Source organism: Rutilus rutilus (genome assembly GCF_951802725.1).
Source record: "Rutilus rutilus genome assembly, chromosome: 19".
Classification (NCBI taxonomy): domain Eukaryota; kingdom Metazoa; phylum Chordata; class Actinopteri; order Cypriniformes; family Leuciscidae; genus Rutilus; species Rutilus rutilus.
This window is the reverse complement of record NC_140232.1, coordinates 14,654,399-14,672,764: the sequence shown is the minus strand read 5'-3', so window position 1 is coordinate 14,672,764 and position 18,366 is coordinate 14,654,399. Positions and strand designations below refer to the sequence as shown.

The following is an 18,366-nucleotide window of genomic DNA, read 5'->3' as shown; positions in this document are numbered from 1 at the left end:
CTAAAAAAAAAAAAAATCGCTAAAAATGGGCTTCACTTGTCTCAATTGAGTTCCAATGAGATGGCTCTGTCCACTTCTTATACTGTCAATGGGTGGGAGTGAATGGAATAAGTAGCTTTGTTTATTGCAGCCCTCAGAGGACTAGAGACACTCGATTTTTATACTCTCTTTTTCAGAGTACTTACATTTTAATTATCTATTGGTATATAAAGACAGATTAAACAAATTTGGGAAAAAGTTTTTTAGAAAAAACCTGCCTACCCTGCCTTTAAAAGATTTTAAAAGGTGAGAAAATTCTAAATTAATCAGGACCATTTAAGCCACAATGGTGGATTCTACATCCCACTCTATGCGACATGGACAGTATTCTCTCAAGTCAGGAAAATCACAAATCCGATATGCTGCTGATAGCTAATTTGTTTAAAAATTATTCAATTTTAACATTGTTCTCTGTAATGGCTTAAATGGAGATCAGTGTTGTGTAGAAAAACTTAATTGCAAAGTCTGATTGGGTCATGTAAATGAATGATGGACTGATCAAATAAATAATTCACATTTTAACCCATATGGTTTGTAAGCAAAATATTTAGGTCAATTCTATTCTTTATATCTTTTTGTCTCAGTTAAATACATTTGTGTACTTTTTAGTTTCATTAGTTCCCTTCCGAAAGCTACTCTCAATGCTGTGCTGATTTACACGCTATGGGAAAACATCTTTGTTAAAGTATGGCAAACACAGCCGCGCCTTCACGCTTTCAGGTTCCTTTGTCTTCAGAACCGCATTGTGTGCTATACTTTTTCTGAAACTATGCCTTTTGCTTGGAGTTAGTTTTGTCGGGCAGGAATAAAGTCTCATTCTCTTTCTCTTTCCCTGAAAGAGTTGAAAAAAGAGAGAATCATGTCGAGAGAATCCAAAAAGAGTTGCTCATCTCAGAGGATGATCCACATGACTTTTGAATCGATTGTCTGGGGAAAAGCACGCTATATCAGCCCTTTAGGATGCAGAGTGCAAGCACTGCCAGTCATTTCCCATCAAAGTGCTCCGCTCCAGACTTGCCTTCTTTAGGGAGGAGCGAGCATATGCGTCCTCGATGACAACACCATGGGGCTCGCGTGTCGATCTGGCTGAAGAGCAGGAGACGGGTCCTCCCCTTTCTCTTGCTCTTTCACCAGATCGTGAGGTCCTTGAGCCTGCTTCTGGAGTGCGCTGCGGCCCTTCTTCAGACCGGGCTGAGGACGTTAGTTCTCATGGGGAAATAGATTTCGAGTGCACTGCCTCTGAGCGCTGTGGACAGTCTTCAGTTACCACAGGATTGTGGTCAATTGGCCACAGGAACAAATGTTTATTCGACTATCGTTGGTGCGAAGGCAGGGGGTTATACGATGATGACAGGTGGAAGTGACTAGATCTGCTACGCTGCTGCTGCTGCTGCTGCAGAGCAAGTATGGACTTGCTACTGCTAATAAATACACAGACACACTGCTGTGAGCATGTAAGATATGTACAGAACTAATGTAGTAATAGTTTCCAGCATAAATTCCAGGGGTTCAAACTACTGTCTGGATTTACTAAAGACATGCAGTGAAAAATTTGCTCTGAAAAGGTGTGGACGGGGTTATTTTTTGCGGCTGACCTTAACAGTTATTTTAAATTGTAATATAATTTCACAATATTACTGATCAAATAAATGCAGCCTTGGTGAGCAATAGAGACTTATTTTAAAAACATTCAAAAATCGTACAGATCCCAAACTTTTGAATGGTAGTTTATAGTAGTAATATTTTAATAGTTTTCAGCATAAATTCCAGGGGATACCAGTTTGAATAAGGATGAAAATAAACATCTATGTATGTAATTCATAGGCATACAGTACATGATGAAACTGTCAGAAAAGGCATATTGGGTGACTGATAATATGTGCTCTCTTTGTTTTATTTGCTTTGTTCTTTTTCAGGACTTGGGATTAGAGGGTACATCACTCAATGATATCCTCTATAAGAATGCTTCATTCCTTAACTTGGTGGACCCCATATCTCATGAGCTCCTGCTGAGTCTGGCTAGAGACATGCAGTGCCCAAAGAAGGTGAGTCATTCAATTTCACTTGAGCGTGTAATTTCTTCACTTTGTTGATTGCTACTCAGAGTAAATGAAAAGAAATGTGTTTGCATATAGTGTAGGCTACTGATTTACTGCAGCCATCAAATTTAGCTCACAAACAATTTTGTAATCCACACATGGCTCACAAATGAAACACAAGACAAGACTGGGAACGATAACTAAGGCATCCGATTTGCATAACTAATGATAACTAAGGCACCTAATAGTGTTTCTTCATCTATTATTTTAAAAGCTAGTCTGCATTTCAGAAGGTTAGTTGAGTCTGTTCAATCAAATCATAAAGACTTGATTCATTCAAAGTCTTGATAAACTCAAAACGGATGAGATTAAACATTCTATTGTTGGCCTTATTGTAATACCTTGTGTCACAACCATTCCTAAAATGAATAAATCCTCTGAAAGATTTTCAGAGTGTTGTCTGAGACACTGTGTCTGAATTTGCTGATATGCTGAAAGTATGATATGATTGAAGAACAGAAAAGCATCAGTGCACCTTAAGTCAGCCCAACAGCTATCCAGGATCTTGGAATCAGCACCACAGGGCATTCTGAGGCTGATTTCCTTTTCTTGCTGAAGGTTTGATTTGTAAGCCATACCAGCTGCAGGGCACAATAGAAACTAGCAGTCTGATGAAAGCTAAAGTCTGCTTGCTTGTCTCATATTCTTGTCCATTAAAGATAATCTATAATATTATGCTGATTTTTTTCTTTTTTTCTTTGGTACTCCTAATGATTAATATAGTTGCAGAACCCTGAGACTGCTGCTGGGTATAAGAGTAGATGCATTAAATTATGTCCTGCAGGAATACATTTTTTAAACGTGCAGGCAAATGTGCCGCTGCTCAGATATTACAGCTATAGCAGGAGGTCCCGTCAAACAAATAACCCACAAGCATTTGTTGTACCCAGGTCTACATTTTGTTTAACAGTAACTTTTTTTGGGATATCCTTCTTTTTATATTTTTAGACATTAATTAAAAAAATATGAGAAGTTGACGTCGACAATAGAAAAACAAACACAGAAAGACGTTTAATAACCTCATAACTTTCATAATCTTATAATTACACTGACATATGATTGACATGACAGTCGCACGCACGCACACACACACACACAGAAGGTTTCCCGTCAGCGCGACCCACGATTCACCTCATGTGCATATAATGGAGAATATGAGAAAAATCGCGAGTGATAGAAGAGGACTGGGTTAAAATCTTCCACTGTGGATGCTATTTTTTTTCTCCACGATGCTCTGTAAGAGACTGTTCTAAATTTTCGTTTGGTTTTCGTTTACACCGTTGGAAACTAGGCTACTGATGTTTTTCGTTTGATTGGACTTTATTTTCGTTTAACTGTTGGAAACTACTGGAAAAAAGAATGGCCATGTTCTGTGGTGCATTTTTGAGGTAAGATAACCTGCAAGTTTGTTTTTGATTTATTTAATTTAATTTGTTTAGATTGTAGGCTGCTGCTCATTTCGTTTGCGAGCGCTGTTGCGAGCAGCCTGAGCCTGCCTCAGTATTTAAAAAAATTGTAGCCTACTCACTGTGGTTTAATAAATAAACATTAAACTAACTGTATGTGTGATATGCTTGAAGTGTTTTTATATCTATGGATTTTATTGTAGCTAAGTAAAGTATTAGCGTTGATTTGAGAGGCTAAATTGATCAAACATGTTTTACTCGCTGTTGGCTCGGCTTGCTGCTGGTATTTTTTTTTTTTTTTTTTTTTAATGCTCCAAACATTTGTCTAAATTAACTTAATAAAGAAATGAAAAGAAAAGAAACATAACTAACAAAACGGACATATTTTAATGGCAGTCTGCCGCTGTAAAAAAAAAAAAAAAAAAAAACCGGGCTCGGGTCGGACTCCGGCTGATAATTCTGATGAGCTGTCGGACACGGGTCGGGCTAGGGCCTGAGCGTCTCGGGCCAGGGCCGGGCTCGGGCCTAGATTTGAGGCCCGTGCAGGGCTCTAACCAGAATAACCAACTTAGCATCTTGAAATGAAATGCTGGGCCGAAACTGAAAATAGGATTGGCCGCAAATTGAAACTGAACATGACTTGAAAGGAAAAAAAAACATGTTTTTATGGTATAATATATCACTATCATTGTTGTCATGTGTCAGTGCTTGTTTGGACTTTAAGTTTGTGTTTTGATTGATTCCTGTTTTCCTTTGTTATTTTCCCGCCACTTCTTCGTTTCTATGGTTACTGTCATTTAGTTCAGCTGTTTCACCTGTGTTCCGTTAATCTGTGTTTGTATTTAAGTTCCGTCTGTTCAGTCAGTCTTTGTCCGATCTCCGTTACATTTTAGTGTGTTGCTACCTGTTCTGCTGTCTTGTGATTTATTACATTAAACCTTCGTTTGTGGAAATATATCTTCCTCTCTGTCTGCCTTCCTGCAACCCACCGTGACAATTGTATTATAGGTTAATGCTTTTTAATTATTTCATGCATTTTAGTGATGCACTGAAATAAACTGAAATTAACATTTTAATTTAGCCAAACACCGAAATGGAAAACGAAAATAGTGTTTATAATCAACTGACCAATACAATTTATTTAATAATCAACACTCAAAAAACTGAGGTGTACAAACATTTAAATTGCACATAAGGCGGTTTTTATATTGATTAAATATAGAATGTTAATATCTTTTTAGGCCTAAAATGTTTCTGTTCCAATATAAAAATAAACATCTAAACAATGGCTGATCTGATTATGAACCTTAAATTATGAAGACATCACTAACAGGTTAAGTAAAAACATAATGAATATGTACAGAGCATAATAGCAAAATGCTCTTCTCTAGAAATATTTTTTAGCTAACTTTATATTAAGCAATGGACATTGAATAGGCTAGCTTTTCTGAATGTAACGGTAAGTGACAGCTGTTGAGGTCATTTCGAGGTTGAGATTTAGAAACTTTGAGACATGATACATTTCGGTAAGTTGTAGGCCTACTGTATCTTTCAACATACAGTACCTTCTGATATTTATTCATGTTTATTTATTGCTGCAACTAGTTGTAGATCGGTTCATGAGCTGTTTGATCCGCGCTGCCTCTTAAACATCACTTTCGACTGATTTCAGCCCTCTAAAATCATTTCGGCCGCAATTTTTCGGTAGCCAAAATTTGGGTGCATCAATTGATATAGTCTAGGCTTTTGAAAGAATAGGCTAAATTTTTATATTCTAATTTACAATTATTAGATAAAAAGTCAAAGTAATGACAAAGTTGAAATTATGAGATAGCCTACTAAGTCACAATTGTGAGTTAAAATGTCAAAATAATGACATAACGTTTAATGAAACAAAAAGTCCAAATACCAAGTCATAATTATGTGATAAAAAGTCATAATTATGACACACAAAATCAAATCAAATTATGAGATTTATTGAAAATATTTGTACATGGAGCACAAACCGAGACAGATTGACCTCCCAAAAAAGCCTGTCATTTTCGATTATTTTAATCATCTTGAATTCTTTTGAGATATTAAGTCTAGAGTTTAAGATAAAAAGTCAGAGTAATGATAAAAAGTTGACATTTTGAGACACTAGTAGATCACAATTATGAGATAATGTCGAAATGATTACAAAAAGTTGAAATAATGACATAGTAAGTCACAATTATGGGACTTTATCGTGAATATTTGTACATGGAGCACAGACAGAGACAGACTGACCTCCAAAAAAAACCCATAAACTACATAAAAAGTTGTAGTTATGACAAAAAAGACAAAATTATGAAAAAAAGAGTTGAAATTTTGATATACTAAGTAGAGCTGGGTGGTATATCGTGTTTGTACGATATATCTATACATTTATTATATTATAAAACGATATGGAATTAGATAATACTGTTCAATACCATTTGCGAGTGCATCTGAAAAATAGCGAAGGGCAGAGAGTGAGCTGCTGTGGGGACGTGCATAATCCACTTTGTCCTAAACATGATACAGATTTAATGCATTGAGATGTGGTGTTTCCCTCAGTGCATAACTTATATTTCACAGGTGTATTATCCATCTGTAAATGTTAGAAATGCAAATAGTTCCATTTTGCTCTCAGGAGAGAACGAACCTACTGCAAGCGAATCTCCTCTAAACTTCACAGACTTCCGTGAGCGAGTGCCGTCATGCGCATGAGTGTCAAACTAAATATTTGTTATTGGACAATAAATGTGCCATATGTAGAATTTTAAAACTACAAGTAAGTGTATTTTTATGATAGCAGTAATTCTAAAGTGACTATTGTAATGGGGTAATCAAATGTAGGCTAATATAATTAGGTTTTGGTTTTATTTTCATTATTAGTTTAGTGAATTTAAAAATAAAATCATTCTTTTTGTTTTTAGATTGTAGTGTTACAATGTAATGTGATTTGAACCCCTTTTTGCACATAATATATAGCATAGCCAACATTATATTCACTGGCCTATATTTGTTTTCATAGCCTCCAATATGAAAAAAAAATTTAGGACATCATTGGGCAGGATGTGTAATACCAATTTTTTTTAATCTAAATAGAAAACGTAGAAAATACCCATATACCGTATATCGCCATTCAACCAAAAAATACAGAGATATGATTCTTTGGCCATATCGCCCAGCCCTAATACTACGTCACAATTTTGAGATAAAATGTTGAAAAAAATTAGTTATAATGATACAAAAAGTCAACATTATGATGTACCAAGTCATAACTATGAGATAAAAAGTCATAATTATGACATAAAAAAATCTAAAATATGACAAAAAGTCAAAATGATGAGATAATCACAATTATTCATCTTTATCAAGAAAGGCAGCACAGACAGAGGCAGATTTACTTCCCAAAAAGGCAAAAAAAAATTCCGATTATTTGAATGAATCATCTTGATTTTTGTTTTGTTCTGTGTTGTCTTTCAGTGGTCTGTGTATAAGTAATTAGTCTAAAGTCATAGTAATGACGTAAAATAATTGACCAAAAGACAAAATTATGAAAAAATAAATGAAATTAGGAGTTACTAAGTCACAATTACGAGATATAAAGTTGAAGTAATGACAAAGTTGAAATTATGAGATACTGTCCCAAAACACAGGTAATTCATTCATTCACAGGTATTTGTTGAAGAGAATAGATGTAGCAAAACAGGTAAATGTCACTGAGTGTCAGCAGGCACTGGAATGACTTAACTTGAGTTAAATAGCTCATGTAACTTGCTGGATAGGCCGGGACCGATGAAGATGAGGGTAGACCGAGGATGAAGATGAGGATGATCAGCGAACAGGATACAGGGAGTTAGGAAAGTCTTGCACGTAGGTGAGAGATGAGACCAGACAGCTTAGGGAAGGTGATTGTGGGCTTATATGTAGGTCCTGGTTGATTAGTGACAGGTGCAGGGAATCAGTACTCGGGTGAGCTGGAATGGAGTTGCAGGGTCTGACATTGATAGGATGGCTGGATTTGTGACAGTATCCTCTCTCTCTGGGTGCAGGACGATCTGGATGGTTAGCGTGGAACTCTTGGATCAGGGTATGGCCTAGAATATCATTACGTGGTACCCAAGATCTTTCTTCAGGGCCGTATCCTTTCCAACCGATAAGGTATTCTAGTCTGCCACCTTGTTGTCATGAGTCAAGGATGGAGTGTACTGCGTAGATGGGATCTCCGTCCAGCTCGACTGGAGGAGGACACCTCAGCCGAGACAGTCCCTGTGGGAGAAGAGAGAAGAGAAGGCCGGTGAGGTTTTAGGAGAGACACATGGAAGGTAGGAGCAATTCTGTAATGTGAGGGTAATTTAAGACGGTAAGTTACTGGAATGATCTGCCTTTGAATTGTGAATGACCCAATGTATCTGGGACTCAGCTTGCAGCAGGGTAGCCGGAGATTTATGTCCCTTTTTGACCTGGGAGGTAGGTGGGTGTTACAGCTCTGCAGATGACGGCCTGGCTCTTGTCCCTCTTAACTACCCTATGCAGATGGACATGTGCTGAGTCCCAGACCCTCTCGTTCTCCTGGAACCAGTGGTTGACAGCTGGCACCTCTGGCGGCTCTCCTGACCAGGGAAACGGGCGGCTGGAACCCGAGTATGCACTGAAAGGGTGTTAGGCCGATGGTGGTCTGGCGAAGAGAGTTTTGGGCGTACTCAGCCCAGGGAAGCTACCGGTTCCAGCTGTGTTTGTGGTTATGGCAATATGATCTTAGGAAGCATCCTTTCTCCTAGATCAGATGTTAAACTCACTGACACACCTAGAAGGCAGAAGAATGCCTTTCAAACTCTTGCGACGATCTGGGGTCCACAGCTAAAAAGGTGTCTTCTGGTAAGCCGAAGTCACAGAACACGTGGTTAAACGGGGCTTCAGCAGTCTCCAGAGCAGATGGCAGTCATTTCAATGGGATAAGGCAACAGGCTTTAGAGAAATGGTCTATGACCACAGGGATGCAGGTGAATGAGTCAGAGGTTGGTAGGTCTGTGATGAAATCCACTCCTAGGTGTGACCAGGTTCAGCAAGGAATGGGCAGTGGATGTGATTTCCCTTTAGGAAGATGGCGTGGTACCTTGGAGAGGGCGCCTGGCCACCAAAAATGGTTGTGGATGAGCGAGAGGGTTTGTTGGCTACATGGATGTCCGGACCACAGGTAAGAGTGTACCGAGTCCATGAGGGAAAGTCACAGAGCCAATGGTACATAAGTTCATCCCTCAGGACCTCCCTAGCGGAGCAAGATTCTGTGTGGGTAGCTTTCGCGATCTGGTCGTCTAGGGCCCATTGGTTGTTATGGGTTATGCATACGGAAAAAGAGCAACAGCTTTTAGATTCTTTGTTCCAGGACGGTAAGTTACAGTGAAGTTAAACTGGTGAAGATAGAGCCCATCTGGCCTGACGAGGGTAAAAGTATTTGGCTTCTCTGAGGCAGTGAGGCCATTCATCCAAAGCCAGTTTGATGGCTAGAAGTTCCAGATTGCTGATGCCATAGTTCTGCCCCGCTGGGGATAACTTTTTGGAGAAAAAGGCACATGGATGGAGCATTGGTGGATCACCCTGCTGCTGTGATAGCACTGATCCTACACCCGTTGTGGAGTGGTGGTGAATGCCTGCTTGAGCTGATGAAATGCCTCCGTGGCTGCTGGAGACCAAGACGGAGACTTGGACAACTTGCGTAGCATGGAGGTGAGAGGAGCTCATAAGGTGCTTAATTTTAAGATGAAGCGGCGATAGAAATTAGTTCCTTTATGGTGGTGTAGATGGGCCAGTTACGTTATTACAGCGTCCACATTCTTCTGTTCCATCTGGATACCTTTGGCATCGATGATATAGCCCAGGAACTGAATAGAGGACCGATTAAAATTCTTATTTTTCAAACTTGAGGTAAAGGTGATTCTCCCTCAGCTTTTGGAGGACCTGCGTGGCATGGAGGCGATAGTCGACCTTGTTCCGGGAGTAGATCAGGATGTTGTTGATCTAGATGATCACAAAACGAGGCAGTTACTCCTCATTCATGAAGGCCTAAAATATGGAGGGTGAGTTCGCAAGCCCATACAGCATGAGATGATATTCATAGTGCCCCGGTGGTGTTATGAAGGTGGTCTTCCATTCGTCCCCCATCCGTATCCGAATGAGATTGTGCGCAGGTCCAATTTGGTGAAAATGGAAGCACCTCTCAGCATCTTTTCCATTGCAGTTGGTACCAGAGGAAAGATATATTTGTACAATACAGTCTGCTTGTTGAGGGCTCTAAAATCCATGCATGGCCACAAGCCTCCATCCTTCTTAGCCACAAAGAAAAAGCTGGAAGCGGCAGGGGATGTAGAAGTGCAGATGTAACCCTGGCAAAGAGCCTCTTCTACATACTTCTCCATGGCCTTTTGTTCTGGGAAGGATAATGGATACACTCTTCCCTTTGGCAGGGTGGCACCAGGCAGCAATTCAATAGCACAGTCCTATGGCCTATGAGGTGGTAAACGGGTAGCCAGTTGCTTACTGAATACACACTGGGATACACATACTCCTCTGGGATTTTGACTTGTTGCTGTCCTTTTGGACTCTCAATGGTGGTTGCTGGGAGGAGCACATCAGATGATTTGGGAGCTAAGATGGGTCGAGACACAAGTTGTAGACAGGCCTTAAATCAGGTGTCATGCCACAAGAGAATGTCACCAGAGGTCCTGGAGATATGAGGATTATGATGTTTTAGCCAGGGGTGTCCCAGGATGATGTCGGCCGTTGATTCACCCAGCACTAGCAAAGAGGTATTTTTATAATGGATGGCACCAATGCAAAGAGTGAGTGATTGAGTGCAGTTGGTAATAATACCTCGTCTGACTGGACATTCATCTTCTGGCAAGGGATTTGTGGGATGTGGAAACGGTTGATGAAGTCTCTTGAAATTAAGTTTCCTGTGGAGCCCAAGTCAACGAGGGCCTTTGCTGAAATGAAATGATGAGCAGACAACACTGACACAGAAATGTGCAGCAGGGTGGTAACTTGGGGTTGTATGGTCATACTACTCACTTCTGGGCACTCAGACATGAGATGCCCCTCAGCTCCACAGTAGAGACACAGGTGTTGATGAATGCGTCATTGTCTTTTTACAGGAGATAGATGAAAGGAGTCAACTTGCATGGGTTTTATTGCTGGTGCTGGAGGATGTTGTGCTGGTGCTGTGACCACAATGGGCGGAGAATGCAGTGCAGGTAATTCCAGTTCACAGGCGGTTAAATGCTGGGCCACACGGATAGATCGTTGGATGAGATTTTCCAAGCCAAAGTTGTCATCATAAATAGAGAGATGCAATTGTAGTGATGGTGATATCACAGACTAACGACAGGGGTTGAGCGCAGCTTTATTCCACCCGCTTGCGGCAGCGAGACCTAAATTAAACCACATACTCAGACATGGAGGATTTTCCTTGCCGAAGGCAATATTTGACGTTTGATCAAATACCTCTTTGAAATGTGCAATGAAGGCATTCAAAGACTGGTCCAGCTTGTTCCCAGATATTTTTAGTCCACTGTAGTGCACGGCCGGAAAGCAGAGAAATTATGAACGCTATTTTGGCTCTATCCGTGGTGAAACGCTGCAGTTGCATTTCAAATAACACTGTGCATTGATGGATAAAGCCGCTGCAGTTCTGAGAATGTCGCTGGTAAGGCCATGGGACTGGCAGGCAGATCAGGTGAGGGAGCGGCGACTGGAGGAAGGAGTGACTGGCGAATCTGGTGAACTAAGTCGGCGAACAGATCGTTTGCGAGACTGAATGAGTCCCGGGATCCATATTACTATTGCGGTCTGGTCTTCTGTCACAAAACACGGAAGCATAGGCAACAGGACGATCGTTCACAGGTACTTATTGAAGAGAATAGGTGAAGGAACACGGGTAAATGTCACTGAGTGTCAGCAGGCACAGGAATGACTCAACTTGAGTTAAATAGCTCTTGTAACTTGCAGGATAGACCGATAAAGATCAGGGTAGACTGACGATGACAATGACGGTGACGAGCAAACAGGATACAGTTCAGTTCGAAAAAATTCTTGCACGTAGGTGAGAGACGGGACCAGACAGCTTAGTGAAGATAAGTGTGGGCTTATATGCAGGTCCTGGTTAATTAGTGACAAGTGCAGGAAATCAGTACTGGAACAGAGAGGTGGAGTTGCAAGATCTGACGTTGATTGGTATAGCTGGAACCGTGACAGATACTAAGTCACAATTATGAGATAAAAGGTTTAAGAAATTAGATGAAATGCCATAATTATTACATAAAGTAATTGTTTTACATAAAGTCTAATTATGACTTTTAATCTCGTAATTTTGACTAATGTCATAATCATGAGGAACCAAAGCATGATCATATTTTGTTATGTGGAGGAAATGGCCTTTCATACAATATACCATCACAATCTGGCATACTTTACTGGGACTGTGGGCTAAATTGTGAACGTCTGCAACACAGATGTTTAATGTATGCCCAATCATAATGCATTTCTCCATCATATGATCATCTTTTAAAAAATAAATAAATTCACAAATATGTTATATAAAATTCCACAGGTGAAAATAGCTTTAATAAAAAAATTATTGTAGCCAGACTCACTTTTGTGAATATATGCAATATAAGCTTTGCATAAAAAAAGATCTGTTGTTGAGCTGAAAACAATGACTTCATTTGAATGCACAGTACTTTTTAAAATCACATTTAGTGTCCACTTTAAGCTGGTTTGCAGTCTAAATATTACAGACTAAATTTTTGCGGCTGTGAATTGAATTTGCTCCTCGGCTTTTTGCATTTTATGCTACAAATAGGAAAAGTTATGGGCATTGGTTTCACAAGGGTATTAAATGCCGTTGGTTTAACATCACACCTGTTCCAGCATAAATATTTGATGTCATGATTTATTCCACCTCCTACAGTCAGTGCGTTCTTACCAGGTTTGCATCTCTGAATGTGAAATGATTACCTCGCTTGTGTCAGTGGGAGGTCCAGAGATTTCCATCAAAGCAGGGTGCAAGTTATTAATAGAAAGCAACAGTGAAATTTTGGTTTAGAGAGTCTGGTTGTATTGTGACATCAAAATCCACAGCAGCAATTTTGTACATTTTAAATCCGAGGTTAACAAATTGTGTCATCTATGCGACCATGCTCTGGTCCTGTGTGATCATGGGTAAAGTTAACTACAACAACCATACAGCCACTGTTCAAGGCAGACAAACTTCAGCAAGTGTTCAGATGACACTGTATAGATGTCAATAAAAATGGACTTTCTCTGAAATTAAAATAAATGAGTTTTGTAATTTAATTTAAAGGCACAAAAAGTGTCACATTCAATGACAACTCTCTTATACACTTTATCGAGATACTTGTAGACAGCACAGACAGAGACAGACTGACCTGCCAAAAAAAGCTCATTTGTTTAAAGATGATTTGAATTAATCATCTTAAATGTATTTGTTCGGTCTTGTCTTTCACAGATCTATATCTGAGGAATTAGTCTGATTTGGCTGGTACACATTGAAAGAGTTTAATGATTCAAAGCTTCAGACAGCCATCTTTGTAAAACCACAAGAAAAAGAAAAAAAAAGAAAAAAAAAATGACACAAAGCCGATCTGGATTATATATCAGAGGAGATTACTTTTTTCAGTCGCAGAGAAGATTATTTTTCTGATGTATTTTTGTCCAAATCCAAATTTAGATCTAAAAAGTGCATCAAACTTCAGAAAAAAAGATTGCAATAAGAAACTGCCCTGATCTGCTCTTTATGTAGTGAATTATTTTGTTTACTCGCAGAATATGAGAACTTCATGCTGCAGGCCCCACATTTATCTTGTCAAGTTTAGTCAAATGACTCTTTTTTTATTTTTTTATTCTTACTGTGCCTTTCCAATCATGTTGTTCTTTCAGGACTCAGAGACGCTGAAGTCGACTGATAAAATCTGCAGACAGCTCATCTACCACCTGACCCCTCACTCCAAGTGGCTTAGAAAAAGTATGACCCGGCGAAAGGCCCAGGCTTGGTGAGAAACTTTCTCTGTTTTATATGCCATCAAAACATCAGGATATGCTGATATGGAGTACATTATTTAATTCCATCCCTCAGCATTAATGCTAAAACAGATACTATTTACTACAGCTTTTATATTATATTATATTATATTATATTATATTATATTATATTATATTATATTATATTATATTATATTATATTAATTTTATTTAGTGCTGTCAATCGATTAAAAACACATATGTTTTTATAGGTTTATATTAGTTTATATATTTTATAATGTAATAATTTCACAGTTAATCTCCGAATTATTGTAGAGACAATATAAAGACAGAATATTTGAAATACTTGTTTAATGGCATCTTTTTATGAATGAAGGTCAGTATCACTGATACAAATACAACGACTGATGTCTTGAATCCCCCCCCCCCCCCCCCCCACACACACACACACACGTTTTAAACATTAATTGGCCATTCAAAATTACAGTGTAATTGAAAATTAGTTAAAAAAATATAACAACTTTTAATTTAAGTGAACTTCAATCAATCCTCACAAAAACCCATAATAAATGTCACACGGTATTTACCTGTGGTAGGACATGCAGAAACTGAATAAAGTCATCAAACAGTCTGCACTGCATAAATTATAAATTAAATATAGACTAATCCTTATTAAAGCTACAAAAGTTCTTTAGTCAAGAACAGTGAGTAATTTTCTCTGTTCCCTTTGTTCTTTGATTAACTTTACTGACAGAAATCACTAGTGGCTGCTGTCCCTTTAAAATCAGCCGCTGCTGCACAAGACGCGGATCTCAATCGTGTATCACTTTCTTACTTTTTTAAGACTTTATTTAACTCATTTAAGACAAATCTGACATTTTGGCATAATTGTGTGTGTTATTGTTCGTTCAAGCGCGAAAGAGAACTGTATTCTGGACTTTAAAGAGTATATACCAGACCCATCACATAAGTGCTTCTCAACCCGTCACATAATTCGAGGAGGGAGGTGGAGTGGAGGCGGATCTGGGGACGGGACGGAGGGCCAGGTCCATGGAGTGGAGGCAAGACTGGAGACTGAGGTGGATCGGGGTAACAGGGCGGAGCCGGCAGAGCATGTGGCCAAGGCGAAGCAGGCAAGGCTAGTGGCCAGGGCGGAGCTGACGGGACTGAAGAAGCTCCATCTAAGTGGAGCTGAAGATCCCCACGGCAGAACAGAAGTCCACCGCAGCAGAGCAGATGGGACTGAAGATCCCCACAGCGGAACAGAAGTCCACCACTACAGAGCAGACGGGACTGAAGATCCCCACGGTGAAGCAAAAGACCAGCACAGCAGAGTAGGCGGAACTGGTGACTTACGCGGTGGGGCTGAAGACAACCGCCTTGGTAGCTGAGGACCACCGATGCAGATCGCGTGAAACAGGGCAGGCAGGACATTCATGAGTGATGTCAGTGGCAAGGCAAACATATTCTTTAATCACGGCTTCCTTGGACGAGACTTGGGATCTTTCTGGCCGAGACGAGAAAGGCAGAGAGTTCAAGGATGACCTCTGTGGTCGAGACAGGACAGACCGGGAACTCTAGGGCGACTGACCAGGTGTGGGAGCTAGCTGAATCATCCATTGCCGTGGGAGTCCTCGTGGAGTACGAGGGAATGGAAGCGAGCCCCGCCAACCCTCCCGCCACTGAGTGTGAGTGTTGCCTGGACCCTATGGACAATTTGTGAGTTTGTGGAGGGACACTTCCTTGTGTCCCTTCATTTCACCTGAACCAGAATCGTCTTCAGTCCTCTCCAAACTACCCATATTAATTTATTTTGTTTAGTTAGTCTCTGTGTTGTTCTCCACTCTCCTCTCCAGCCCTCAGCCACTCCTACCACCCAGTCATCGCTCTCTCCCATCAGTCCCTCAGTATCACCTCAGCCTCTTCTCAGTGGCCCTTTGAACCCGCTGGGAGACATCTCCTCCTAGATGTGAGAAGCCCGTGGCTCCGCCTCCAGCCTCTGAGTGCTCTGCTCCACCTGGACACATTGCCCTGGCTCATGCGCCTACACTTCCTCCCTCGACTCCAGCGTGGACCATCGGTCATTAGGCCTCGCAGGCTCTCTCGGTACATCGGCTCCACCTCGGTCAGACATCGCCACACCTCCACTGTGGACTTGCGGGTCGTTTGCTGCTCTCTGGCCCTCCACCCCGTCGGCTCTGGCAAGCTCCATCCTCCCGCAGGCTCCGCCTCCGCCCTCGGCCCCTCCAGCTCCACCTCTGCCATCCAGATTCTCGTTTCCACCTCGAGGGGGTCATCGCTGCAGCTCCGTTACGGCCGCCTAGGTCTTCAGTGACTCTCCACCTCATCGGCTCTCCGTCTGCGCTGTGGGCTCCACCACCATCACAGTCATCGCCTCCAGTCGTCCCCAAGGTGACGTCAAACATCTTCACATCATGCCTCCTCCCTCCAGCAACGCCGCCATGGTGTGCTTTCGTGGCTGTGGCCTGGTTCTCCATCCGCACGCCCCTGTTCAAGGCCATCACCTGGATTCATCCACCATCCTCAGCACCCTGGACTGGCCTGTTATCCATCCCCCTCCCGGATCTTCGCCCTCCACCAAAGTCTCCTTCAGTCTGCTTGTTCTCACTATCCCTTTGCCCACTCCTCTCCAACCCTTCGCATCTCCTCGTCTGCCCCCAGAGCCCCACCCTCCTTCCCTCATCCTTTCTGTTTCGACGCAAGAACGTGCCTTTTGGGAGGGGGCGTACTGTCACAGATTATCTTTGTTTGGACTTTGTGTTTGTTTTAATCTGTCGTAATGGACACTAATGTGATTTGTTATTCAGTTCAGGTGTGTGTCTTTAATTATCCTCATTTACATGTGTATGTATGTTCCCTTGTTTCAGTTCAGTGTTGTTGGGTCTCGTCAATATTATGGTTGTGTTTGCTCTCCTACCTCTGTTAGGATTTACCTGTGGATACTATTAAAGTGTCTTGAATCCTCTTTAAATTTCTACTCCCTAAACCGCAAGACAAATATGCTTACCTTTATCTCACTCAAGTATTATATAAAATATGAAAACTACATTTAATTTAATGTTGCAAATATGTTTATATGTTTAGCTTTCATTTTTTTTGTTTTAGTTTTAGTTATTTGAGTATTTAAACATTTTATTTAAGTCAGTTGCCAAGGCAACATTTCTTATTTATTTCTACACTAAATTTAAATTTACATCTAATATTTATATTGTATTAGCTTTATTTCAATTCACAACTGTTTTATTTATAATGAAATGATTTTGATAGTTTATTAGTTTTAGTTTTAGATAACACTGGTCCACATCAATTTTCCATTTCCTTCCCTTTTAAGACCTTGGAAATCTTCTGAAATTTGCATAAACCACAGATCTGTTCAATGAGTTATTGAACAGAAATCTGGTAGTAGTTTCAGACAGTGTGATTATAGATGAGTGTAACAAATTACAGCTTGTTTGGCCTGCCACTACTGGCCCATTAATATCAGCCCCACCCCCCACCTCCCCTCCCCGTCCCCTTTCATCTCGGCTATTGATTGGTAGTCTTTTTAACAGCACCGCTGCTGGATCTGGGAAGTGCTATCTGAAGAGAGAGCCATAAATGCCCTTTGAAATGTACTCCCGACTGTAATACTCCCGAACCTTAGTTATCCAACATAAATCTGTTTGCTTCACCTGATTAATTAAATTAATTATAGCAACCAGTTTGCGGTGTGTTCTACAAGCACCAGTCAATGGTTGCAGAATTTATTTTGCATATGTGTGCTTCTTGAAAAGTGAATAAATGTATGTGTACCACCCACATGGGCATTACGTGCACCCTCAATCCCTTGCCTCTGCTCAATGCAGTTTTTCCACATACTGAATTAATCATGCTGCCCTGCTCCATTACCTTTAGGCTCTCCTGGGAGGATAAATCAGTAAGTGGATGTGAGACAGAGAGAGAGAAAGAGAGAAAGAGGCATTTTCACACTAATACAGTCTCATGTATTATGCAGTGTTGCTAAACATAAGCAACTGTCACTGTACTGGTCATTTTGAAATGAGGTCATATTCCTTATAAAAAAGATAATGTGGCAGTTCCAGTGGTTCAGTGATGCTATCAAATGGTTCAATGGCAAAAATCTTTTACTTTATCGGGTTTTCTTTGTCCAGTAAAATATGCAGACATGCATAAAATAAGATATTATTAAGATATTATGAAATATCTAAAAGTCCTTAAAACAGTCGCAAAAACAATTGCATGCTATATTAATACTTGATTTCAAAGAACATATCTTAAATTAAGTTATTTTTCTTATAGACCATGGGCAAACCATTTTTTCATGTATAATTTTATGTATAAATCTCAATAACTTTGTTATATTCATGTTTAAAATAAGACAAAATGGCCTAAAATTTAATTTTTATTATTATTTTATATATATTATATAAAATATTATATATTATATTTGATTATAATATCAAAAATAAGTCTCTGAAAAAAGCATTATCTTTCACAATTATGCTTTTCATGAAAATGTATCTTGTTTAAAAAATGCTTAGATATTATTTTTTTTTCCCTGAAAAAAAATGAAACTCATTTAGATTTTTTACAGGGTAATACCATTACCATTTTATATATAAGCTTACAATGGTACTACATGATTATAGTTTTTACAATCGCTAGGACACATTTTCAAAACTTTCAGCTTGGCACAGAAGTTAATTTCACATTCAAAATGCACTAAAACTACCAAA

At 40.0% G+C, this 18,366-nt stretch overlaps 1 protein-coding gene across 1 annotated transcript in view; it reads left to right on the top strand.

Moving 5' to 3' along the window:
- Window positions 1-18,366, top strand: part of lrrc75ba (leucine rich repeat containing 75Ba) — a 49,808-nt gene that overhangs the window by 12,848 nt on the left and 18,594 nt on the right. The window contains exons 2-3 of the mRNA XM_084388821.1: window positions 1,956-2,084; window positions 13,508-13,620. Coding sequence (XP_084244947.1) covers window positions 1,956-2,084; window positions 13,508-13,620 — 242 coding nt within the window. The remainder of the gene's footprint in view (window positions 1-1,955; window positions 2,085-13,507; window positions 13,621-18,366) is intronic.